The sequence below is a fragment of the Peromyscus californicus genome, unplaced genomic scaffold (assembly GCF_007827085.1).
Source record: "Peromyscus californicus insignis strain IS unplaced genomic scaffold, ASM782708v3 Scaffold_3__1_contigs__length_106647218, whole genome shotgun sequence".
In the NCBI taxonomy this organism is placed as follows: domain Eukaryota; kingdom Metazoa; phylum Chordata; class Mammalia; order Rodentia; family Cricetidae; genus Peromyscus; species Peromyscus californicus.
The window spans coordinates 95,293,796-95,319,960 of NW_026294551.1; the positions used below are offsets into that span (position 1 = coordinate 95,293,796).

Genomic DNA, 26,165 nt, shown 5'->3' on the forward strand with positions numbered 1-26,165 from the left:
TGATAGCTGAAGTGTCTGGAAATGGATCACTAAGGAGGCTATCTAAGGGCCCAGAATAAAAGAAAAATGCTTCAATGACAGACAAAAGAATAAGAACAAACTTCCCTACAGACCATTTCAAAACATACATTGAAGAAGAGTAGTACGTAGTCCTTAAAGCAAAGGTATGTCTTGATGCAACTCACGTGATCATCTTTCTCCTCTTGTTTTGTGCTTGCCATTTTTTTCATGGATGTCTCATTTGGGCTAAGAATCTCCCAATACGGAGCTATGGTTCTTTATATTGAACCCTATTTTAATTATTACAAAGATATAAGCAAATTCCAATGTCCAGAAACTAAGTAATAACTTAGTATCTAAACAGAGAAAAGGTCAGCCCTAAAATGAGTGAGTCAGAATTGTCCTCAGCCCTGCTAGGCAGTGGTAGCACACCCTTTTAATTCCAGCTCTCGGGAGGCAGAGGCAGGTGGATCCCTGTGAGTTCAAGGCCAGCCTGGTCTACAGAGCGAGTTACAGGACAGCCAGGGATACACAGAGAAACCCTGTCTTGAAAAACCACAAATACACACAAAAAAATTTTTCCTCAGCCCTTGTAGGCGTTAAGCACCAAGCCAAACCAATAGACCAAGAAGCATGAAACATGAAAACTTGGAACTTGCATAAAGTAAGAGATGAGAGAGAGAAAAAGTCTAAGGTGAACAAAGATGGGAAGTAAGTAGAGTACTTGCCTGACATGGTTTGGTCCCCAGCACCACATACACTGGGTGTAGTGATGTGCGTGCCCTCTTCTAACTGAAGCATTACAAACTGAGGTGGAGGCAGAAAAACCAGCAGTTCAAGGTCATCCTCAGTTCCACAGGTTGATGACAGCCTGGTTACAGGAGACCTGTCTCCTGTAACAAAATAAACATACTTCTTGATACTTTTCACCGTTACCTGATTTGTAGCACGATTTACTATCGAGTGCTTGTTTTGCTATTTTCTACCACCATTTTGCCTCATTTGTATTAAATATAGGAATAATCTCTTCCTTTCTTCATTATGAATTATGTTTCCTTCATAAATTTTTTCCTGGCTACCTAATATATGCAATTAAAAATTAATCCAAATCCACTCCCATAACACTATATTGCTCTTGAGATGCCCAATACATTGTAATAGCAAAAGACTCCCATTCTGCTGAGTTTTTATTATAAATGGATGTTGAATTTTTCTCTATTAATATATGATTGTATTGTTTATTAATGTGTTAAGTAACTGTGACATAAAATGTTAACTCAAGCTTATAATTCCTGAAACAAAACAAAAAACACTTAAACATCTTCCCATGTACATATATGTGCATATACACTCACACAGACACATACACAAAATCTAAAAAAGTCCATTATTTGCAAGGTTTTCCATTCTCACTTTCAATGGTAATATCAATGGCAATAGTAAAATCTGTATAAATGGGAGTTTTCTCTCTAGCCAAGTGTCTTCCGTCTGAAGATCTAAACATCTAAAGATCACATCTTATTTGGTGTGGTCTGACATGGTGACACAGGCCTTTAGTCCCAGCACTCAGGAGGCAGAGACAGGCAGATCTCTGAATTCAAGGCCAACCAGGTTTTTCATATTGAGTTCCAGGCCAGCCAGTGCTGCATACTGAAACCCATCAAAAAAGAGAGAGAGACTGGTGTGGTGGTATATACCTATAAACCCCTGCACTCAGAAGTTTGAGACAGCAAGATGAGTTTGAGGCAAACTGGAGATCTATAACAAGAGCCAATCTCTCATACACACATAGAAATACAAATATTTTTTATTATAAAAGTACTCTATATTATTTTTTAAATTGTTACTACTGAAAGAGGATTTTAAAGACTTGGTTGGAGGTTAATGAGTATGTCCTTTGTTAAACAGTTATCTGAGTATTCCAGTTACTCTGACTATAAAGAAATAAACAAGTATTTAGTATTTGCATCATCTCTTGTCCAGTTGTCAAGCCCAGTCTCAATATTAGTGGAGAACCAGACCCTCCATGGTACTGCCCTAACATTCTGACACTAGACATTCTGTGGTCACCTGGTCAACTTATTCCACCTTTGGCCCTGACTAAGAAGTGGCATGGCGATCCATCTTATATGTGTGAATGTTTTGCCTGCACATATGTCTATACCACATGCATGCCTGGTGCTCAAAGAGGTCAGAAGACGGTGTCATCCCCCAGAACTGGAGTTACAGGTGGTTGTTAACTACTGGGAGGGTGCTGGAAACTGAGCCTGGGTCCTCCAGAAGAGCAGCAAGTTTTCTAAACTGCCAAGCCATCTCTGTAGTCCTACCTGTGTTACTTCATAACAGAAAACTTGCTTTGGATTTGGAAGTAAAATATGTGGCTCCTGTTTTTCCAGGATTGGATTTTTTTTAATGCATGTACAGTGTGTGTGTGTGTGTGTGTGTGTGTGTGTGTGTTTATGTGTTTATCAACATGTTCACGTGTGCATGAATGCATATGCGAATATGCCCATGGAGGTCAGAGAATCATTTTTGAGTGTCACCTTTAAGGCCACTGTCCACCTCATTTGAGATGGTCTCTTATTGGCTGATCAGGAATGCCCAGGGATCCTCTTGTCTTTACCTCCCTAGTACTGGGATTACAAGTAACTAGCGTTTGACGTGGGTTCAAGGATTGAACTCATGTTGTCATGCTTGCAAATACTTTACTGATGGAGCTGTTTTCCCAGACCTGTCCTGGTTTTGATCCCTGCATAGTAATAAACCCTTTAGGAAGACAAGCCTGGGTAATCGACTCTACCGAGTGACTGTCTTGTGGAACCATTCTCTCCTGAGTGCTTGCAAAGCAGAAGTAGATGTTGGCCAATAAACTGTCTGCTGAGCTTACCATGAAGAGGCTTATTTATTTTTTTTTTTTTAGTTTGTTCACAAGGTCCTGGAAAAGATGTGTTCAGATGTTTTCCTGAGAAGGCTGCTTTTGAAAACTCATGATTTTCCTTCAGTATGTCAGGAAAATTGTGATTCAAATGAAGGACTTGTGGCTTTTAATGATGAAGCACTTGGTGTCATTGAAACCAATTTGTTTCTTAGCTTTCGTCCTCAGCAGTTGGCCTACTATAAAGGCCCTGGGTGGATGTTTCATTGCAAAATGAGGACAGCATCTTTCAGTGTTGTTGAGAAAATGAAAGAATACATTTGAAGGACTAGCAGAGTATTTAACATGGCAACTATATATTCACTCCTACTCAATTCTAAAAATCCTACTGTTTCCACAATAAACACTTGTAGAAATCCTTATCACATGAATCTTCTTCAAAGCAGAGTGTGTTCTGAACCCACAGTGCCTGATTCCTCTGTTAATAAGGAAAAGAACTGAACTTTAAAGCTCGACCATTGCACTTGGTTTTGTTTTTGTGTGTGTGTGTGTGTGTGTGTGTGTGTGTGTCTACCCTTGTGTGTTGGCATAAGTATGCATGAGACGGGCAGACAACCTTGGATGTCATTCCTCAACTGCTGTCACCTTTTTGTTTTGGTTTTGGTTTTTGGAGACAGGATCCTTTACTGGCCTAGACCTTGTGAAGTTACCTAGGCTCACTGGCCATCAAATCCCAGAGATCTACCTTTCCCTGCTTCTCCAGAGCTGGTATTATAGGCATACCACACCTGTTGTGTTTGTTTTCATGCGGGTTCAAAGGATCAAATTCAGGTTCCTGGGCTTCAACAGCAAGCACTTTATGTGCTGGGCCATTTCCCCAGCCCCACTTTGTTTTTGAAACATGGTCTCATGGTTCTCCAGGCTAGTCTAGAACTTGTTAGTAAGCGGAGAGGCTGGTCTTAAGGTCCTGGTTTCCCTGTCTCAGAAGTTCTGAGATTACAGGTGTGTGTGTGTGTGTGTCATCCCAGTCAAGTATACACTTGGATTTTATTTCTAAAAAGACAGTGTTCTACCATGAGAATAAGATCCCTGAAAAGATACTAAGAAAATGATAAACACGATTACCCGAGACTTCTAGTAGTAGAGTCAGACAGAGGAAACATTTTCCCTAGGAATCCTTTAATTCTGTCTAAAGTGTTTGCCACAGACATGCATTGTTTCTTTCTTTTCTTTTTTAAAATGGTTTAATGTCAGAAAATCACTTTGTGTGAAGTCAGACTCAAAACATCTTGAACAAGTTTGTAAAAAGAGTGAAGTTTAAATATGATGGTTCTTTTAAATTGAAAAAAAAAAAAATGGAGCTGAGCATGTTAGCCACTATCTATATAATACTAGTACTTGGGAGGTAGAGGCAGAAGGATCAGGAATTCAAAGCCAGCCTTGGCTAGATGACAAGTTCAAGGCCAGCCTGGGTTGCATGAGAACGTATCTCAAGAAGAAATTGAGAAAAATAATCAAACATACTAAGTCCGTACACAAAAGTAATATGGTCCTTTCCACCTCAGTTGTCTAGGAAGGGCACTGGCCATGTGCCTTGCTGCAGCAGGTAGAGTCATGGTAAACCTACCTGGCAGGCAACTGGGCTTGTTTACAAAATTAGTATGTGGCTAATTTAAAACAATTTTAACTAACATTCTAGGAATTTTTCCTAAAGAAATACACATGATCCCCAACTTAGCATGCCTCCACATAATAGTTTTTCAGCTTTCCAATAGTAGATCATTCACATTTAGTGGAAACCATACTTCAACTTTTGATTGTTTAAGTAATATGATTAAATTGATTAAGCTGGTAATATGTGGTACAATGCTTTCCTGAGGTGTTGGGCAGCAAGTGCTACCACCCCCAGTCAACCCTTTGAGCAGAGCAATCATCCAGCACTCTACAGTGTACTATGTTGCCAGGACTGTTTGGATATAGGTGGCCAACAAATTACATGAGATGGTTTTTTTGCCTAACTAGAGGCTTATGTAAGTGTTCTAAGCATATTTAAAGTAGGCAAAGCAATGATGTTTGGCATGTTAGATGTAGTACATTCATTTTTTATTATTTTGGTTTTTTGAGAGAGGATCTTGTATAACCCAAACTGGCCTCAAATTCACTTATGTAGCTAAGGATTACCTTAAATCCTGATTCCTTGCTTCCAATTCCCAAAGTTCTGGAATTATGGGCACACACCACCACATCCAACTTTTAGTGTGTGTGTGTGTGTGTGTGTGTGTGTGTGTGTGTGTGTGTGTGTGTGTGCGCGCGCGCGCGCGAGAGAGAGAGAGAGAGAGAGAGAGAGAGAGAGAGAGAGAGAGGGGGGGAGCACTCGAGTGTCTGCACTTGTACAAGTGCACAGGTGAGTATACGAGACTAAAGTTAGATGTCAGTGACTTTATGGCTCTCTACCCTTTTTTGTTTTTCATTTTTTTTTGAGACAGGGACTCTCACTGAACCTAGAGCTTGTCATTTTGGCTAGACTGGCTAGCCAGCAAGACCCTGGAATCTGTCTGTCTCAGAACCCCCAATGCTGTGGCTATAGGCTCGACACTGCACCAGCTTACATGGGTGCCAGGAATCTGAAAGGTCTTCATCCTTGCACAGCCAGCATTTTATACTGAGCCTTCTCCCCAGCCCTTAATGCATTTTTAGCTCATGATATTTTTATCTTAAGGTGGGTTTATCGGTGAATCCTTATTGTGTGTGGTGCAGCCTCAGTAATCAAAGTATGTAGATGTGTCTTCTTTCAATATTCCCCATCAATGCCTAAATAGTGTTAGAATAACATGATTACTCGTTTCTGCTCTGCTCTCCCCCAGTCCATCTACTGGCTCCCTTCCACAGACAGATCTGAAGTAAGGCCATGCCTGGTGCCTTCCAGAGGAAGTTTAGTATCATTTAGGGATGGACTAAGAGAGCAGTACTGGATTCTGTTCGGCAAGGGGCTGGATAGAGTACAAGGACCATGAGGACAACTAGGGTGAATATTAAAATGCCTCAATCTCTGGAGAGATTCTGACTTTGGAGATTCTTGGGACTTCAGAGAAGAAGCAAAGAGCCTAAGCATGTAGTTGAAAGCTTGCTGCTGATCCTGGGCCAGAGAAGCCTGATTCTATCCCTGTCTCGAAGGCTAGGGAAGTGCTGGGGAACTGAGGCAGAACTAAGGCTTTCTCTTTGAGGGCCAGGCCTGGCAGCTTGCTTTCTTCAGCTTGCCTCTGCTGCAGCACCTTGCAGTCTGTTTGACTGGAAGCCAGACGTGAGAGGAGCCGTGAGTAAGCCAGAGGAAAACAATTAATATGCCTGATAAAGTCCTTAGGAGCTAAAGGGAAAAGAAACAGAACTCAGCACAGGGCTCCTGATGAGAAACCGAAGGAGAGAGCTGGCAGCTTTGTTCAAGCTGTAACAGACTCAATTCAGTAGACTGAAGGGCTGGTTATTACAAAGCTAGCAGCCTGTTGAGTGAAGTGGAGGAGACAGGTAAAAACACATCAGAAGAAAATGAACTAGAAGGCAGAGTCTTGGATGCTTAGTACTGTGCTGATTCGGATTAATCCCAGTGACCAGAAGATGCCCCCCTCCCCTTCTCCTGCTTAGGGTTAGCTGAACTAATCAGTGAGTTGGGGGAGAGCAGAGTGACATTAATTGATTAAACCTTGTAGATGACTTTGGAACCGAGGCTCAGATTAAGGGCACCCACGTGGGAGAGAGTAGCTCTGGTTTTGTTTTTAGGAGTTAGGTGTGTTTACTATCATTGTAGTACCACAGTGCTGACCTTGTCCAGAGGATAAATGAGACTTGCTTAATACAACATCTAGTAATAGGAAGCTCCAGGAAGATAGTAATTATTTCCTCATCTGTGTTCAAAAATAGTGGTTTTAGGGCTGGGGGATGGCCTAGTGAATAAAGCACTTGCTGCACAAACGTGAGAAATGGAATTGAGGTCCCTGGAGCACACATAAAAGCTGGGCAGGTAGTGCAGTCTCCTGTAATCCCAGCACGCGGGAAGTAGAAAAGGAATCCTATGGCAAGCTGACCCTGCTTCAGTAAATCAAGTGGAAAACCGTCAAGGAAGACTCTGAGCCTCCACAAGCACAGGTGCACATGCGCACACATGTGCCCGTACACATTCAGACGTGCTCGTACATGAGACAGGATCTCATCAGACACCTTTGAATTTGTGCAGCACAGGCTTTGTCAGTTTATCTTAGAACCCTGGAAGCCGGAGAATGCCTTTACTCTTTCATCACCCAAGGTGTGTTTCTCCATCTTTAGTGTCCTTCTATTCACCTGTGAATGCTGTTGGATGCCACTGAGTTAAACACAAATTCTGACCGAGACAGCCTGAGATCGTCCTCATTTCTAACAAGCTCCAAGGTGATGCTGATGCTGAACCCCAGCCCAGATAATGTAATGAGGATGCAGGTTAGGGGTTTGCCTCTCCTCTGTCACTGAATGAGTTTACCACTATGTTCTAGCAAGTAGGAAATGGGAGAGAGAGAATGGAAGTAGAGAGTAGGCAATGTCCTTTTCATAGCCTCACTTTTTTACTTTGAAATTCAAATCTGAATATTGAGTAATGGAGTGTACATTTAACACAGCTTTATCATTGCTGTCTTAGCAGTGTTATTTCAAGAATGTGACACAAGGTGAATACATCACATTCCCTCTTGCCTCAGCCTTTCCTGTGCTGGGATTACAGGCGTGTGCCAAGATCACATCAAGATCAATCTTAAATATTTTTCTGCAGCAAGTTTAATTAGAAATAATTTCAGTAATGATACATGAAGTGTAATTGTATTGAAGGCTCAAAATGACCTGAGTGGGTCCAAACAAGCTTATCACAGCTGCTTTTTTGTTTGTGATACTTCAGTCTACAAAGTTGTACATTTTAAGTCTTCATTTTGTCCAAGTGACTTTCCAGTCCTCCTTAAAAATTCTACAACTTGCCGGGCGGTGGTGGCGCACACCTTTAATCCCAGCACTCGGGAGGCAGAGCCAGGCGGATCTCTGTGAGTTCGAGGCCAGCCTGGGCTACCAAGTGAGTCCCAGGAAAGGCGCAAAGCTACACAGAGAAACCCTGTCTCGAAAAACCAAAAAAAAAAAAAAAAAAAAAAAAAAAATTCTACAACTTATACTGTCATAAAAAGAAAATATAAATACTGGTTGCTTTACAAAAATTCTGCCAGTCATATGCATCATACCACACAGGCAAGATAGTTAACTATTCATGGTTGATTTATATCATCTTGTTTCACTATTCTTGGTCTACAGTGTTGTGGAGGATGGGACCCAGCCCTATGCATAAGGTAGGGAGCCTTCTACCATTTAGCTACAAATGCAAACGCCAAATTCTAAAATCCTGAGGAACACCTTACTTTTCAAAATGTTAAAAGAATACGGCTTTGATGTTTCAAAAATAGTGATTTTTTACAGAGTTTGAGACACGAAAATATTTTGATGTGTTATCTTGGATATTAATTACATCTTTTCAGGGTTATTTTAGTCCTCAACTGTACAGATTCTGTTCTTTTGTTTTGTTTTGGTTATGTAGATCATTGTAGTTATCCGAAAGCAAAGGATAAACTGTCAACACGAGTTCCCTGGTAACAACTGAATTATCTTTGGATTACATCTGGATATAGAACCCCCACCCCCGTCCTAAAGGCCACTGTCACTTGCCCATTGCAGTGACAGCCCAGAACCACCCTTCTGAGGATGTCAGCGCGGGCGCGGGGCGGTGCCATTGAGTCAGGGCTTCCTGCAATCACCAGCGCTGGCGTCTACTAACCTCTTGGAGGGAAGAACAGGCCTGCGGCGGGTCGCGCGGTTCAGCGTCTGGTAGGCCTCCTGGCTCCTCTGACCCGCTTGATCGCGGAAGGGCGCAGAAACCCCGGCCCGCCGCCGGTGTCCACACACGCAAGCAAGGGCGGCTCAGCAGCTAGCAGTTGTCTTGTGCTTCTGCAGCCGGTGCGAGCAGCTTTGGGAGCCGGCAAGTCGGGAGCCTGGGACAGCTGGCGGGGCCCGCTCCCAAGATGGTGGCGTCGGCGTCAGTGAGGGCGGAGCCACGTGGTGCAGCGGCCAATGATCTTCCGGGCTGCGCCGCCGGCGGAGCACGAGAGGCGGAAGTGCCGCGGGGCCGCCTTCTCCGTCCCGGCTGCGGCCCCTGCCGGTTACATAACCCGTCGCGGGGGCCCCGCAGTTCTACGTCCGGCTTCCCGGCTCCCCCAGGATGCGCTGAGCCCCGCGACGCCGTACGCTGCCGCCGGCTCCCGTCCGAGGTGAGGCAGCCGAGGCCTCGGCGGGTGCAAGTCGGGGCGGTGGGGAGGTCGCAGCGGCGACCCCGAGGGCACTGGCCAGTCGTGGGAGGCCGGGTTTCCCAGAGAGCGCGTCCTTCTACAGACCCCTGCGCGGCCCTGCTTCTTAGCGCCCAAGCTGTTTCCGTGGCGGCGGCGGCGGCGGCGGCGAGGGGCGCGGAGGGGCGTCGGGAGTTGGCCTTTTCGGGGACGCTCAGCCAGTGATCTCAGGAATTGGAAATGGAAAGGCAGCATCCTCTGGGTTTGCTGGAGGTGAGGGGTCTGGTCGTCTCGCCTCGCTCCTTCTCTTTGGGGACTTGTTGCGCCGGTGGTAATTGCCGACTTTCTTGGCACTCGTGAAAGCCGAGGACCCTGTATGGGGTTTCTCTGCGTCTTTTCATTCCAGCAGTACTTTTGGTATTCCGGCAAAGTGAAACCTGCCATTTCTCTTTACTAGCCAAGCTGACCCTCCATAATCGACTCTGGCTTGTCTCCTCTGAATTGGAAGAAACGCTTGCCAAGGAGAAGGGGGGGATCTATGGCCAGTGCTGTTTGCCTTCTCCTGGGAAAATTGGGGCGGGGCCGTGAAGGGGGGTACACCGGGCCCTTCCTGAATCTCCAGCAAATGCCCACCTGCCCCGCTGGGTGTCAAAACCCAAGGCTTGGGGAGCGCAGGCTGCAATAAACATAAACTTTGGCTGTTTATTGATCTGTTAACTCTGCCAAGGCCTTGCTTGAGCCCTGTGCTTTTGGGTCGTTCTTGTCACCCTTTGGTCTTGAAAGAAAAGAATAACAGCCTAACAGTGTGGCTCACTGTGGTGTCTAGAGTGCTAATCAAGAGAGAAAGTTGCCAGTTACAGAGGTTTTCCTTTGTCAAAGTACTGAAAGCCTAAAATCCAGCAGGCAAACCATATTGCTCCAGAAATCATTTATGCAAATACTTGAGTCCACATAGCCGTGTGACATGGAGGAAAGTTTACAAGTCTTGTGACTGTTCCCAGTTAAAACGTCAGGAAAAGGGGGTCTGGGACAAAAAAAAAACAACAACCCAGCAAATAAGTACACACAGAGAGAAGCAAACTCGCCCATCGGTGAACTACTCAGTGAGTGTGGATAGGATTAAACACTAGAGGAACCTGAAGGGCCATCATTCCAAGTGGTAGACAGATCATGGCAGTAAATGTAAATCTTCCCATCTCCCTCTTTTAGGGTCTTTGTGTGCAACAAGAACAATATGCAGGACATAAACCCCCTGAGAGTTGGGTGTGCTCTTCCAGCAGGTTGTGGTTTGCTAGAATTTCAACTCACAGACCTAGACAGTTCCATGTCAGGCTTCCCTGGCTGAGTTTCTATGAAAATTGTTAAAACTTGTCACAGAATCAGGCCTGGTCTGTTATGAGCACACCAGCGCCAGCATAAAACATACAATTTCGGTTGTGTGTTTTTTTAAGTCTGTGTGTCCTGTCTTTACCTCTTTAGTTGTAACTTGAAGAAACTTTGTCATTGTTTAACCCACACCCACACACAGTGTGGAGAGTATCTAGATTTGACTTGTCCAAGTTGCATAGCAACATGCTTCTGTCAGGAATGGAAGATGATTTCTGGATGTCACATCTGAGGGATTAAAGATAGTCCTGAACCAAGAGCAGAGTTTATGGATGACCAGGGGTGTGCTGGTGCCTAGAGACTGTGAGTACCTCGGTGTACCTCTTAGTGCAGCATGGCTGTGGCAGCCTCAGCTCAGGTGGGTAGAGTCCCACATTGATCACAGGGAACAGACAGACAGAGACAGGAGTCTTTAGAACTTGAGTCCAGGCCAGAGCAAACACTGGATTGGATTCAGCAAATGGTTTTAAGTAACTTTGGTAACTTCAGGGCAGATTTCCTGTACATGACTCTTCTTAGCATGGCCTCTGATAGAGGCTGGCTGGCAGGATAGTTGAGGTTCTGTCTGAAGCCCAGATACTCACACTGCTCACTGGCCCATGTGTTTAAATGGCAAACACAAATATATAAGAGTTTACTGAGCACTAAGCGGGTTGCTCAGTGTTTATGGGGTGACAAGAAAGGTGTCTAGCCTGGGAGCTAGGACTTCCTGCAAAAGTGGTTTGGGATCTAGAGTAATGCTGAGCAGTGCTTTAAGGAGCTAGAGCGCCTCAGTCCAGAGGTTGGCAGGACCGTAACAGTAACCCTGAGGTGGAGTCCAAGCTAAGATGGTCAGGAAAGTGACAGCAAATAAGGTAACTTTGTCCTGTGTTTCAGCTCAGACCCCTTTCCATGTCTTTACCTCAGTCAGAGTCCACCTGGCCAGGAGAGAAAGCACCCTCAAAATGATGGTGAGATTCAACCAGATGTGACGCACACCTGTATTCTAGTATTCGAGAGGCAGAGACTGGTGGATCTCTGTGAGTTCAAGACCAGCCTGGTCAACATAGTGAGTTCCAGGACAGTGAGGACTACATAGAGAGATCTTGTCTAGGGGGTTGTGGGGGGGCGGTGATGAGACTCAATTGTGAGTGTTACAACAGAGATTTTTCAAATGTTTCTTCAAATTATAAGTAGATAACTACCTATTTTTGTCCTAAAATAGACTCTTAATACTGTGGTGATATTTGTAATCTAAAAAATAAAGCTTACCTGAAGATCAGTGGACAGAGCCAGCCACAGAGTTAAACATAGAAGCCAGGCAGTGGTGGCACACACCTTTAATCCTAGCACTTGGGAGGCAGAGATCTGTCTGGATCTCTGTGAGTTCAAGGCCACACTGGGCTACATGAGATTGATCCAGTCTAGGAGAGAAACAGAGTCAGGCAGTGATGGGCATATAAGGTGTGAGGAGACAGGAACTAGAGAGCTTTTGACGAGGACTCAGGAGCATTCAGTCAGAGGATTCGTGAAGTTGGCAAGGTGAGAAGTGGCTGTGGCTTATTCCTTTGTCTCTCTGATCTTTCAGCATTTACCCCAATATCTGGCCCCGGGTTTTTATTATAAGACCATATAGGCTTCGTGCAACATAATACTGCCTTTTATTTTTATTATTTATTTATTTTGGTTTTTGGAGACAGAGTTTCTCTGTGTAGCCCTGGCTGTTCTGGAACTCACTCTGTAGCCCAGGCTGGCCTCCAACTCACAGAGAACCACCTGCCTCTGCCTCCCAAGTGCTGGGATCAAAGGTGTGCGCCACCGCCAGCCAGCCTTACTACTGCATTGTAAAGCCAGCATCCTAGGAATAGCGTGGTATTTTAAGCACTGATGCTAGAAATAAGTGTCCAAACACAGATTCAGAGTTCTGAGGAAGAGGAGGTGTTGTAAGTAGAGACAAAGAACGAACTGGAGGGAGTTCGGTTGCCTTGGTTTCCGTAGAAGATGAGGGTATTTTGCTGCTTTAAAAGGCTTTTTAGGGCATAACGACGTAGACTTCTAATCCTAGTGTTCAGGAGGTAGAGGCAGGAGGATTGTCACAAGTTTGAGGCCAGCCTGAAATATAGAATGAATTTTCAAGTAAGCGTGGGTTACATAGCAAGACCATGTCATGAGCAAATAGACTGGTTTTGAAAGCTCCCAGCTTTATTGTTGGTTTGTTTGTTTGTTTGTTTTTGTGGAGTGGTTATTGTTACCAAAAGAATAAAATGAAATAAAAGGACCAGAGAGATGGCTCATGGTTAAGAATGCTTTTCTTTCAGAGAACTTGGGCTTGGTTCCTAGCCTTACATGGCCACTCACACCACCTACAACTCCAGCTCCAGGGGATCTGCTGCCCTCTTCTGACCTCCATGGTCACTGAGCACCCATATAGTGCGCTTAAACACATTCAGGTATACACACAATATAAAGAAATCTTTAAAATAAATAAAATGAAGCTGGTGTGATGGCTCATGCCTGTAATCCCAGCCCTGGTAAGGCTCAGGCTGAGGCTGGAGAATCAAGAGTTTGATACTGGGGGAGAGGGGTTGGAGATACGGCTCAGTAATTACGAGTGCTTGCTGCTCTTGCAGAGGACCCCTTTGGAATCCAGTTTCAGGCACTCGCGTGGTAACTCACATAATCATCTGGAACTCCAGTTCCAGGGGATCCAATGCCCTTTTCTGGCTTCAAGACACCAGGCCCCCTCAGAGTTCATGAACATACATGCCGACGAAACACCCACATACGTAAAACAAAAATGAATCCTTTCCCCCCTTCTTTTCAAGAGTTTGATGCCAGCCTGTGCTAACTAGCACAGACTACAAGCAAGACCGTGACTCAAAAAGACATTTTTCCCTTTTGTTCCTGAAATGGGGTTGATTTGGGCACAATGGCATGGAAATAGGTGGGTGATTTTTTATTTTTTTGGGGGGGGTACTGAAAGGGTTCTTTTCTGGAAAATGTTGATACCATAGGGTTTGTCATTCCCGTGGCGTTCAAAAAGTGCTGTGAGTGCTGTTCACATTTCTGTCTCGGAAAGACGCCTGCTGGAACGGCACTTGTAGCCTGTTCAGAAGTGGCTCACCGTGCGCTCTGCTGCTCCTCTCTGGGTCAGACATGTGCTGCTGCTTTCCTGCCCGAGTCTCAGGTCACTTGCCTTATCCTCTGGCCTCTGCTTTGAACCTTTCACTGAAGTGTGTCAAAGTGCGCTACCTAGCAAATGAACAGAGTCTGGGCACACATGCAGCCCACCAGCTGCTCACCAGGCAAACCCTCTCCTTATGAAAGTCATTTCCCTCATAGGACCTTCAAGAAACTAGTAACAATTGTATGGGGGTGGGATGAGCACAGAATTTTTAATTCTGCCTTCTGTTGTACTTTTTTTTTTCTTTTCTTAAAAAATATTTATTTTGGGTTGGGGATTTAGCTCAGTGGTAGAGTGCTTGCCTAGCAAGCGCAAGGCCCTGGGTTCGGTCCTCAGCTCTGACCAAAAAAAAAAAAAAATTTATTTTATCTTATGTGTGTGCATCATGTGTGCGGTGCTGGCAGAGGTCAAAAGAGGACGTCAGATCCCCTGGACACAGACTTACGTAATGTGAGGGTGCTGGGAACTGAACCTGGGTCCTCCGGAAGACCCGTCAGTGCTCCTAACCACTGAGCCACTCTCCAAGCCCTGCACTTGTTTTCTTGTTTTCTTTTGCAGTGGTAAGGACTGAACCTAGGGCCTTGTGCACACGAGGCAAATGCTTCACCAGTGAGCTACAGCTGCAACCCACACATTTTCACATATAGTTTAAGAGTATCCCTCTCCTTCTAAGAGTAGGAGAGTTTTTTTTTTTTTAAGCCTTTTATGAAGTGATTACCTTAAAACTTGTAAAAGCTTTTAATTTTGGATTTTGTATAACCACTCGTGTTCGCTCTCTGCTGTTTACACAGGAGCCCTTTAAGATGCTTTTGCAAGTCTGCTCAGCAGTCCACCTCCAAGTGCCTCCTGTTGCTTTAATCTGTGTTTAGAACAGTTATTTCCAGCATCAGTGCCCAGGTGCCTTGCAGAGGTTTACAGGCTTTACAAGGCAGCTCTTCGGCTGTAGCACTTAGTAGGTCTTAATTCTACTCAGAATCTGAAGACACTGTAAGGTTTCTTTGTCATTAATTAAAACAACCCATGAGATTATTTTAATATAAAATGTGTTCAGGATTTTCACACTGTATCTAAAAGTATTTTTGATAACAAAATAACTCAAGCTCATTGCAGAAGGCTCAAATAATATGAACGTGAGTATCGGAGAACATAACATCTGCCATAATTGAGGAAAATTGAGACAGGAGCATGATGATCTTTTAAGATGTCCTTTAAGATCTGCTGCTGCTTCTGCTTAGTGGTAGAATGGGTACCCAGGGTGCCTGAGGCCTGGGATTGATTCCGAGTGCCAAAACAACAACTAGCTGACTTCATGATCAGGTGGTAATTTATACAAAGTTCAACGTAAATGGAAACAACAGAGGAGAGAGAACACTTTTTAAAAACAACCCCCATTAGAGATGGAAAGATTGATGAGGCAGGGGGTTGGCCTGGTGCAGGTGAGAGACGCTGAAACCAACCCCCTGTCTTATGCTTTCTTAAGCAGAGCAGCCAGATTTCCATTCCCCCACTGCCCGTACCAGCTGGAAGGGTTCTTGTAGCTGTTCTCTAGACAGCAGCAGAAGAGTTCTTGGGTGGGATGAATCCTAAAGGAAGTCCAGCCTGACTCCTGACTCTTGTCAGTCAAGTATGCCAAGCAGATGTTTTCCTGTCTGTTTCAGGCAGGGTCTTGTATAGCCCAAGCTGGTCTCAAACTTTCTCTACAGCTGAGGATGATCTTGGACTTCTGAGTTTCTAACCCAAGTGCTGGGGGTTTTTTTTGTTTGTTTGTTTTTGAAACAGAGTGTTGAAATGTAGCCCAGGCTGGCCTAGAATTCTTTATAGCACCCCGGTTGGTCTTGAACTCATCATCCATGTGCCTTAGCCCTCTGAGTGCTGGGGATTATAGGTTTGTGCCAGCACTCTCAGCAGTATTTTACTAGCTTTTTTATTCCCACCTTCTGAAGTCCAGTATTATCTGAAGGTAGTTTTGTTTTCAAAACCCTTCCACTGAATTGAATTGGGAATTCATTCATTCTGAGAGCACTTACTCCATCTGGCAGTTCCTCCCCTGACCCCAGCAGTCTGTTCTTTGTCTGTGGGCTCCATGCAAACAAGCCTCATCCTGTGTGTGCTGACTGTTCCAGTAACACCTGACAGCACCGAACACATCATCCAGCTCTTATTTTTCAGTACCAAGAACAGGAGATGCCTTATTTAGATTTTTTTTTTTTTTTTTGGTCACCTGACACAAGCAAGGGTCATCTGGAAAGGACCTCAGTTGAGAAAATGCCTCCATCAGACTGTAGGCAAGTGTGTAGGGCTTTTTCGTGGTTAATGATTGGTGTTGGAGGGCCCAGCTCACTGGGGTGGTGGCACACGTGGGTATGGTCTGAGTTGTACAAGAAAACAGTCTGAGCATGCTGTGAAGGGCTAGCCGGTAAGCAGCACCCCTCCATGGTCTCTGTTTCAGGTCCCACTTGCAGGTTCCTCCTGGCTTGTACTCCTGCCTTGACTTCCCTCAGTCACAGACTGTCATCAGAATGTGTCAGCCAAATAAGCCTTTTCCTTTCCAGATTGCTTTTGGTCAGAATGCTTGATCATAGCAATAGAAAGCAAACTAAGACAGATTTGCCCAAAGCTCTTCCGTGATCAGCCACTGGGTTTGGTCTCTGTCACATCTTCTGGCCTCAGCTGTGTGTTTTCTTTTCCACCTGGGCCCCTGTTCTTTCTGCTCATCCAGCCTGATGTTGAACGTGAAAAGAGCTGCCAACCAGCCAAACAGAGAGACACCATGTAGACCTCTTCTCCTGGAACTCCAGTGTGTCTTGGTACACTCCGGGGAGGATGCAGGAGAAGGGTTTCTGCTGTTTTCCTTGTGGTCCCTCCCTATGGTTGGAGAAGGAAGTGGTATCCCTTCCCAGATCAGTTGGGAGCATCTCTCACATTGACTAATATACTTTTTTTTTTTTTTTTTTTTTTTGGTTTTTCGAGACAGGGTTTCTCTGTGTAGCTTTGCGCCTTTCCTGGAACTCGCTCTGTAGTCCAGGCTGGCCTCGAACTCACAGAGATCCGCCTGGCTCTGCCTCCCGAGTGCTGGGATTAAAGGCGTGCGCCACCACCGCCCGGCCGACTAATATACTTTTTGTCATGGGATTCCTCTAGCAAACTGTAGTTGAGTGTATAGTAAATGGGACCCCAATGTGCCACCCTCGTCTGTGTGGCCAACAATTTCTGAACTCTGCTCATTGCTGAGGATCTAGTCTCCTGAGCAAAGCCTGACTTTGTCATACAAATTTGATAAATTAACAATTAGATAGATTTTTAGTTTGAAATGCAGAGAATTTTTGACTCAAAGGTAAAAGATTGGGTCTGGACTCTGGACCTCACCATCTGATGCTATTTTTATAAGAGATGTAATGAACATGTGGTCAAATATGCACCTTAATAAACAAGATCTATGTGGATTGGGGGACAGGGACTGGTTGGTACTGTTTGATGTTTTGAGGTAGGATCTGGCTATGTATCACATGCTGTCTCAAACTCAGTATTGTCCTGCCTGAGCCTCTCGAGTCCTGGGGTCACAGATGTGCATGATCCCACCTGGCTTCCATATGTGTGTGTTGTTTTTTAAACAGCCTCATATATTCCACACTGGCCTCAAACTCGCCCTGTAACCAAGAATGATTTGAACACCCGATCCTCCCGTCTTCACCTCCTAAGTTCTATGATTAGAGTTAATGTGCATCACCCAGTCTAGTTCATGTAGTACTGAAGATTGAACCCAAGGCTTTGTGCTTGATAGACAAGCACTCTACTGAGCCAGACCCTCAGCCACATTCTGTATAGTTTTTGATTGCTAGCACCATTAATTTTTTTAGCTAGTTCTAGAATCTCCAGGTGGAATCCTCTTGTATCATTTTGCATTTGAAGAGATGTGTCTCAAATCATATGTGCTCAATATATATGATATGGGCTCCCTTAGGAGCATGAAAGCTTAGGTTTTAAGAGGGAGGTTGTTTGGAAATAGAGAGGTGGATGTTTGTTTCTTGTCACTCTGAAAATTATTCATTTTCTTACTCTGCGGTTTTGGAAGCAGCACAGGCAGCTATGGAGATGGCTTCTCACCCACAGGCAGCTGCTCATTTGAACAAACGAGCTGTGAGTAGTGGTTGTTGCTTCCTTCACCCTCCGCTCTGGGCCCTGAGCCCATACTACTGAGGTAGTACTAGACAGTGTCCTCTCTATCACTAGTGTGTGTTTCCTAAGGAAGGAGCTGACATTTTATTTGTGTTGGCTTTTTCGAATCAGTAAATCTTGTGTGGGTGGACTCTCACAGGGGACTTTGGGCCTGTGGTTCCTGCTTGCTCGTCGGGGAGCTTTGGGTGATCTTGCCTCATGCTCTGTGTGAGGAAAGCAGGAGGCAGCAGACGTTTGTAAGTGAAGGTAATGTTGAAGGTGAAGGAGGTGGTACACACATTGTGTTTATAGCCTGTCAAAGAGGTGTTTGCGTGAAAGATGCTGTTGAGGATGTCAGTGGAGCATGTGCAGGCCAGCAAGAAGCTGTGGGGCTGATCTTGTAGAAGTTTCCAGCTTGTGTCAGAGTTGGTTTTAGAATCTTCTTGAAGCCCTGGCTGAGCAGTGGGAAGCACACTGCTGCCTTGAGGCCCAGAGATCCCAGGATTGACTTGGGGTTGTTGTGAGCCCACCACACTTCAAAACAAAACAAACAACAACCCCCCCCAAAAAATAAACCATTTAAAATAGAAACCAGGACACCTCGCTCCAAAATGTTTCAGCATGTATCTCCTGAAGAAGACCTTGCCCTGTGAGACCTCTGCCTCATCAAGAAAATGAACAGCTGTTTCATAATACCGCCCATCTACCAGCCAGCTGTGTTCAAGGTCCACTGAAATGTTTGATTTTCTCTTTCATGGTACAGGTTTAGGCATCACATTGGATTCTAGATTGTCTCTTTCCATTTGTTTTTTTCTTTTTTCTTTCATTTACTTTTGTATCTTTAATGTGTGTGACCTTTTGAAGAGACCAGATGTGAAAGGTTACATGTCTGTTGGATGTCATTTCCTTTATTGCTGTATGTCCAGCACCCACTGCAATCAGGAAGTTGGGTCTGAAGGCTGTGGTTAGGTCCAGGCCCAGTGATTTTTCAGAACCCCCAAAGGCTTGGGTGGTATCCCGCTGGTCATAGCCAGAGGCACAGGACACTAGAGAGAGATAGAGATTGGCCTGTTAGCTTGGGGTCTGTCCTTGTTTGCACACACCGAGTCCTGGGTGCTAAGTACTTTGTGTCTGTGCCTTGCACCTGGCCCTCAGCAGTCCTCATCTGTTGATCTCACACTCTTTGAGGAGCTTTGCTGGACTTGGAGATTTTCTCCTGAGATTCCACAGTGGTGACCCTGAGTGTCAGCATCTCTGCTTTGACCTGGTTGTTCTGTAAGTCCTCATCAGCCATGGAAATTAACTACCAGTTCCTTCTAGAAAGATAGAATAAATGTGTAGGCCTTTTCTTTTGAATTACCTGCTTCCTACTGAAAGAAAAAGAGGGCTGTTTTCCCTTTTGGTAGAGTTCAGCACTTGACTTCCCCAGGCCTCGGCTGCAGAGTGTGGTCCAGACCAGCCTGGACAACTTAGGGAGCCCTTGTCTCTAAGACAGGGCTGGCAGCATAGCCGTGAGTGTGATCCTCAGCCCCCCTTCCCCATAGTCATCAGCATCTGGTTACTCTCAAGGTCTCAGAGTTTCTCTTGCTAGACATGGAGGAGAGGCAGTATGTGACCTTCTCTCTGGTAGTGAAGCCAGTGCCATTTGCCCTGAATATCTGATCACTCACTAGATTCCACCCACCGGACTGCTTGAAGGGGTTTGCTGAGCCCATGTCTTCTTTGACACTGGGCCAAAGTCAGACTTGTTAGAATCATTTGTCTCTTCCAAGTAAAGGGGCAGCAGTTAAGAGATGGAAGACCAGTCAGGCAGGAGCTGTGGTCACTCTAGGGGAGAGCTGAAGGGTGGGGTGCAGCTCAAGAGGAGAGGAGAGAGACATAGACTAGAGGCCATCAGCTCTTCTCCATCTGCGGAGTGGAGGCAACCACAGAAGAACCTCCTCTCCATCATGGGAAGCTCTTAGCGGTCTCCACTCACCCACCTCCCGGTTTAACTTAGAGAAGGAACAGGTAAGCAAGCCTGCAGGTGATGCTGTCTCCTCTCTCCACAGGTGTGAATGACAGAGGTGGTGCCTTCCAGCGCCCTCAGCGAGGTCAGCCTGCGCCTCCTCTGCCACGATGACATAGACACCGTGAAGCACCTGTGTGGCGACTGGTTCCCCATTGAGTGAGTGCTGGGCACTGCATTCCCTGTGGGTGGGATGCACTGCATTCCCTGTGGGTGGGATGCACTGCATTCCCAGTGGGTGGGATGCACAGATACGTAGTTCCTGAGACTGGTTCCCCATTGAGTGAGTGCTGGGCACTGCATTCCCAGTGGATGGGATGCACAGATACGTAGTTCCTGAGACTGGTTCCCCATTGAGTGAGTGCTGGGCACTGCATTCCCAGTGGATGGGATGCACAGATACATAGTTCCTGAGACTGGTTCCCCATTGAGTGAGTGCTGGGCACTGCATTCCCAGTGGGTGGGATGCACTGCATTCCCAGTGGATGGGATGCACAGATGCGTAGTTCCTGAGACTGGTTCCCCATTGAGTGAGTGCTGGGCACTGCATTCCCAGTGGATGGGATGCACAGATATGTAGTTCCTGAGACTGGATGAGGCATCGGGGGTCTGGCAGGCCATAGTGGTCCATAGGTGCTATCTCAAGATGGCAAACTAGGCAGTGAACCTCAGGCCTCCATTCTGATCTGCTGCTCACCTTCCTTAAAAGGTCCTGCTGAGAAATTTTACTTACAGAGATGTCCAATCCTGCTTGTAATCAGGAAATTTAGTATCAACTTCAGTGTAAGAAATTGGTTAAGATACATTGATATGTATATGTGAAAATGCAGTGTTACTGGAATGCTAGAATTCAGGAAATGGAAGCATAAAAAGGTTGAGTTCAAGGCCAGCCTGAGATACATATTGAGCTTTAAGCCAGCATGGACTGTGGGAAAGACCCTGTCTTTAAAGAGGGTCATTAGTTATCCAGGAATAAAATCTGTTGAAGTGGTGACAAAACTCCTTCCCTTCCTTCCTCTTTCTTTTACTAAATATTAAGTGAAAGCAGACTAGAGTACAAATACACACCATATTCCACTTTGATTTAAAAATATGCCTAGGATAAAAACCTCTGTATACTGTAGAGGAAGGAAAAGGATCCTGCCCCTCATAAGAATCGTGGCCAACACTTTAATAAAAGACATGTTAGCAGGAGAAGAGAATAACACATTTATCTGACCTCAGTCTTCTGACATGGAAGCCTTCATATTAAGGATCCGAAGACCAGTGGTGAGTTCTCCTTTTCTGTGCTTAGGTTCAATGAAGCATGGACTGTCATATAGAGATTATTGGACAAAGAATATTATCTACTAATGGATTGAAGGTGGGAAACACAGTGAGGCCCAGAATCTGCTCAGATTCTTCTTGGACTCTCTTTAGGTATAGAGTAGGACCCTCTGGAATGAGGGTGTGTTAATTTCATCATTGCTATCACCAAAATAGCTGACAGAAACAACTTAAGAATGACAAAGTTTATTTTCCACACTGTTTCAGAGGTTTCAGGCTCTTGTGGCAGAGGGTTGTGGGGGTGGGCAGCTCACATTACAGTGGACAGGGGGTAAAGGGAGTAGTAACAGAAGACCACAAGCATGCTTATTGTCCCTAAGGGCGTGGCCTCAGTGACCTACTTCCTCCAGCCACGCCCCACCTTCCATGGTCCTACATTTCCCAGTTGTTTATAATGTCAGTGCCTCCGCAGACACACTCAGAAGTGTGGTGTATTAATTAATCTCCTGGGCACTTGTCAATCTAATCAAGCTGACGATCAAGATTAATAGTGGGATTAGATCTGTTGTCAGACAAGCTAGGACAAAGACTTTCTTCATGGCTACCTCCTACACAGAACATCAGGTTGGCTGTGGAGGAAAGGGACTCTTCTGGTTGCTGTGGTTCATATTGGAGTCGAAGAATTCTAGGTTCATGGCTTACCTTAGGGGAGAGAATGAGAAACAAGATGCAGGATGCCTGAGAGGTTCATATCTGGACCTTCACTGCTGGGGATCATCTACTGAGCCCCCAAAGTTCAATACTCAGCATTTTGAGGCAGAGTGGATTATTAGTACCTGTGGGTTCCTGTGTTTTTACTTGCCTTGTGTCTAGATTATTTTATGATATGAAAAAGGATTTTCTTAGTGAGACAGACAAACACAAACTTTGAAACATTAAAGCTAAGCAGGTCCTTTAAGTCATTGGTGTTTCGTGACTCCTTGCCTCACACTTGTTACTCCGTGACAGCAGAAAAGTAGGGACACATCCTCCCAAAATGCATCTCTGTTGAAATGTATAAATTGCCAACTTCTTAGGAGTGTGGGCTCACAGTACTTTGTAAGATAAAACATATACTATCCTTGAAGTTAGTGATCCCACTACTGAAAGTAGTCCCAGGAAATGAGAGTGCCAGTAAGGATAGCAGTGAGGCCTGCTGAGGACTGTCTGGGGCTGTATAGAGCCACACTGAGTGTAACCTGTACACCCCTCAAGTACCTGGCTGTCAGCCTCTCCTGCCCCTTGGCCATGTGCCATGTCCCCACCCATGTCTAGAGAGGTATTGTAAGCTCTAGTCTGCATACCCATGAACTTGGGCTCTTGCTGGAATCACCTTGTCTGGTCTTCAGTGCGGAACCCTTCACGGAGGACCGTTTACAGCAGCCAGTTCTCTCTTTCCACGTGTGGGTCCTGGGTATTGAACTTGGCTGCAAGCACCAGCACCTGCTGAGTCATCTCACCAGTCCTCACAGAGTTCTCCATAGATTACCCAGGTGTCCGTGGGTCACTGAGGGCCCTCAAGTCTCAGCTCACACTGAGACGCAGGCTGCCTTGTGCTGATCCTCCAGGAACTATCTGTGGAGACAGTTTCGTTGGGGGCTTTCCCCTTTTACATAAAAAATTCCCACTTGGACGGGGGGCTCCTCTGAGAAGACATCTGTGAGGCTCCTAGAGACTGGTAGGCCAGGCAGCCTCGAACCCCTGTGACTGCTGCAGTGTGCTCTCTCCCTCAGGTACCCAGACTCATGGTATCGTGACATCACGGCCAACAAGAAGTTCTTCTCTCTTGCTGCAACCTACAGAGGTGCCATCGTGGGAATGATAGTAGCTGAGATAAAGAATAGGACCAAAATACATAAAGAGGTGTGTCTGTGCGACAGCCACTGCCTCTGTGGCAGCTGGACAGGGACTGTGCAGTAGGGTCGGTCACATTGCCAGCTCTGGCTTGTGTCTCAGCAGCTTGTGACCTGAGGAATCAGAGCAGCGAACAACACTGATAGCCAGTGGGTTTATTTATATGTGGGTGTGACTACATGGGCTTTTCTTCTAAAGATTTATTTATTATTATTATTTAATTATGTGCATGCATGTATGTCTGTGTGGGGTTGCATAGTGAGCTGCCCACTATTAAACTCAGGTCCTCTGCAAGAGCAATACGTGTTCTTAACTGCTGAACTATTTCTCCAGCCCCAGTGGCATGTACTTTTGTACATGGCATAATATGAATAACGAATAGGACCTACTAGTGGACTTGATAAAGATGGCCATTTTGAAATAGGAACAAACAGAGTGGTACACTGGAAATCTGCCCCATTGCTGTGTGAAGTGACAATGCCTATGATTTGTGCTGTTGGTGTCGTCACAGAAGTGCCAGTCCATTAGGGATTAGTAAAAATGTATTTCTTTTTATCCAATTTCATGGACCACTCAAAGACTTACCTCCCTCCGAACCCTCAAGGACTCGGGCGACTGCTTCCAGTGTAGACTGGAAGTCCGTAGCTGTAAACGGTGTTCTTTGTGGTTGATTTCCCTTAGAAGTCTCCTGCTGATTTTGGTCATGGCAATGGAGCAGTGTTATGTACTTAAGGAAAGAGAATCCCATCAGCCGGCAAATGATTGTGTTTGGCTTGAGGTTATTCTTTCTTGTTTCCTTTGTTTTCTCTTTTTCCTTCCTTCTTCCCTGCCTGCCTTCCATTCATTTGTTTGTTTAGGGGCAGGGTTTCATTGTGTACTAGCTGGCCTGAAACTCAGATCTGCCTGTCTCTGCCTCTCAAGTGCTGGGGTCCAAGGTGTGCACCCCACACCCAGCTTGCTTGAGGTTGTTTCTTTAAAAGTGCAGGAAGTGAGACGGACCTGTAGCTCAGTGGCAGAGTGCTTGAGTCCCATTCCTAGTGGCAGAGGAAGAAACATCTCTTCTACGATCCCAGACCACTAAAGGTTACCCCATCTCACACATAATTACATCTTGGCATGTTGGTTAGTTTTGTCCAGCCCAGCTTCCTTGAGCCGCTGCCTCACGTTGTTCATTGCTGAGATAGAGAGAAAGCAAGGGCCAGTATCCCTTGGATCTGCTGTCTTGTATTGGATACTGTTTCACTTGCCCACACCTTGTTTCCTTGTGATCCCTCCTTGGGGCTTTTCCCTAGTGGTTGTCCACTTCCACCATGCGCATAGCCCGAGGGTCTCTTAACTATGCTTACCCTTTCCACAGACTCGGGGCCCCTCTTTTGTCTAGGTTTTTGACTAGCATCATTAGCTTAGGGCTTCTGTTAACTAGAGCAGTGAGTTTATCCCCTCCCCAAGTTTGCTGTGTCCAGGTTCGCTGTAGATAGAGCTAAGCAGGGTCAGAGGGCAGGGCCTGGTCCAGCACATGCCTAACACATAGGAGCTACTTGGTAAATGGGAAGCAGAAAAGACAAGTTGCCTGGTATCCTTTCTTGGAAGAGAAAACCTTACAAATGGCAGATCTTTCTTGTTATTAGAAGGTTGGAATAACATGAGAACCTCATGGTCAGAGTCATGACTCAGGAGGCATTTGTGTCCATTACAAGAGATGGAGTACCATGCTATAGTACATCACAGTGTGCCACTCTGTCCAGCATGGGCAGCAGAGCAGAGTGGATAACTGTCTTAACCTGCTTTTCATAGTCACCAGGGACAGTATGTTTTTCGTTATAAACTTTAAAACTTTGCACTTGGATATGGTTCAGCAGTAAAAATCTAACAGGCTGAGTTCTCAGCACCCACATGGAGGAGGGAGAGAACCAACTCCCAAAGTTGCCCTCTGACCTCCACACAGCGATGTTGCACATGCATGCTCACCCCTGACACACAAATGAATGTTAGGCAACTTTTCACTTGTCCACTGTCTCACGTCATGGCAACTGTATCACTGCTTGTTGACAACCTATATGTGACCACTCTGGACAATCATATTCTTTTTTGTTTTCCTTTTGTGGTGGGATCAGACCAATGGCCTTATGTCTGCCAGACATGCATTCTACTGTTTAGCTACAACCCCATTCCCAGCCATTTGTCTCTTAACTTATTGTAATGTCACTGGTTCTGGCATAAAGTACCCATCTAATCCACCATCCCCAAGAAAAGCTCCTCGTGGAGCCGGGCAATGGTGGCACGTACCTTTAATCCCAGCACTCAGAAGGTAGAGGCAGGTGAATCTCTTGTGAGTTCGAGGCCAACCTGGTCTCCAGAGCGAGTTCTGGGACAGCCTCCAAAAGCTACACAGAGAAACCCTGTCTCGAAACCTTAAAAAAAAAAAAAAAAAAAAAAAAAAAAAAAGAAGAAGAAGAAGAAGAAGAAAGAAAGGAAAAAGAAAAGCTCCTCCTGGGTATGTTCCCACCATAGCAGCATTCTGCCAACAGGGCCTACACCCTCTTGTTTTATGGGCCATGGTGGGTGTCCTTTGTCCTCTGTGCTCTACCTCTTCCTACCTGTGGCTGCACATGTCAGGATATGGAGAGTGGACACACAGAACCCTGATAGGTTCAGCTTTGCCCTGACTTTATCTCTGACTTTCCCTTTAGGATGGAGATATTCTAGCCTCCAGCTTCTCTGTGGACACACAAGTTGCATACATTCTGAGCCTGGGAGTGGTGAAAGAATTCAGAAAACACGGCATAGGTAAGAAAGGGGCAGAAAGCTCACGATTTGAACCACTGCTGCCCTAACCAGTTACCAACCCCCACCACATCAGTTACTTAGGTCTTCAGCTCACAGAGGACCCTCAGTCTCTTCTTCCTTGTCCAAATGTGGGCACAGAGAATATCCTCCCAGTGCATCTTCCCACCCCACAGGCCTTCATTTTTTTTACATCCCTCCCAAATCTGTCATGAACAGATCAGCCACAACTCCTAGTACAGCCTCGGGAAGGAATAGCCCTCCCTTAACTCTCCTATGTTGCCAGACATAGTCATG

The 26,165-nt window shown here is 45.5% G+C and overlaps 1 protein-coding gene across 4 annotated transcripts in view; it reads left to right on the forward strand.

The window, feature by feature from the left end:
* Naa60 (N-alpha-acetyltransferase 60, NatF catalytic subunit) overlaps positions 1-26,165 on the forward strand; it is a 31,930-nt gene that overhangs the window by 1,327 nt on the left and 4,438 nt on the right. Inside the window, exons 1-4 of one of the 4 annotated variants that reach the window (XM_052759224.1) lie at positions 9,070-9,198; positions 19,969-20,084; positions 22,964-23,093; positions 25,775-25,871. In XM_052759224.1, the coding sequence (XP_052615184.1) occupies positions 19,975-20,084; positions 22,964-23,093; positions 25,775-25,871 (337 nt within the window). In that variant the 5' untranslated portion in view covers positions 9,070-9,198; positions 19,969-19,974. Of the gene's footprint in view, positions 1-9,069; positions 9,199-9,256; positions 9,487-19,968; positions 20,085-20,115; positions 20,456-22,963; positions 23,094-25,774; positions 25,872-26,165 lie in introns of those variants that run through there. The other 3 variants (XM_052759225.1, XM_052759226.1, XM_052759227.1) reach the window with 3 other exon arrangements.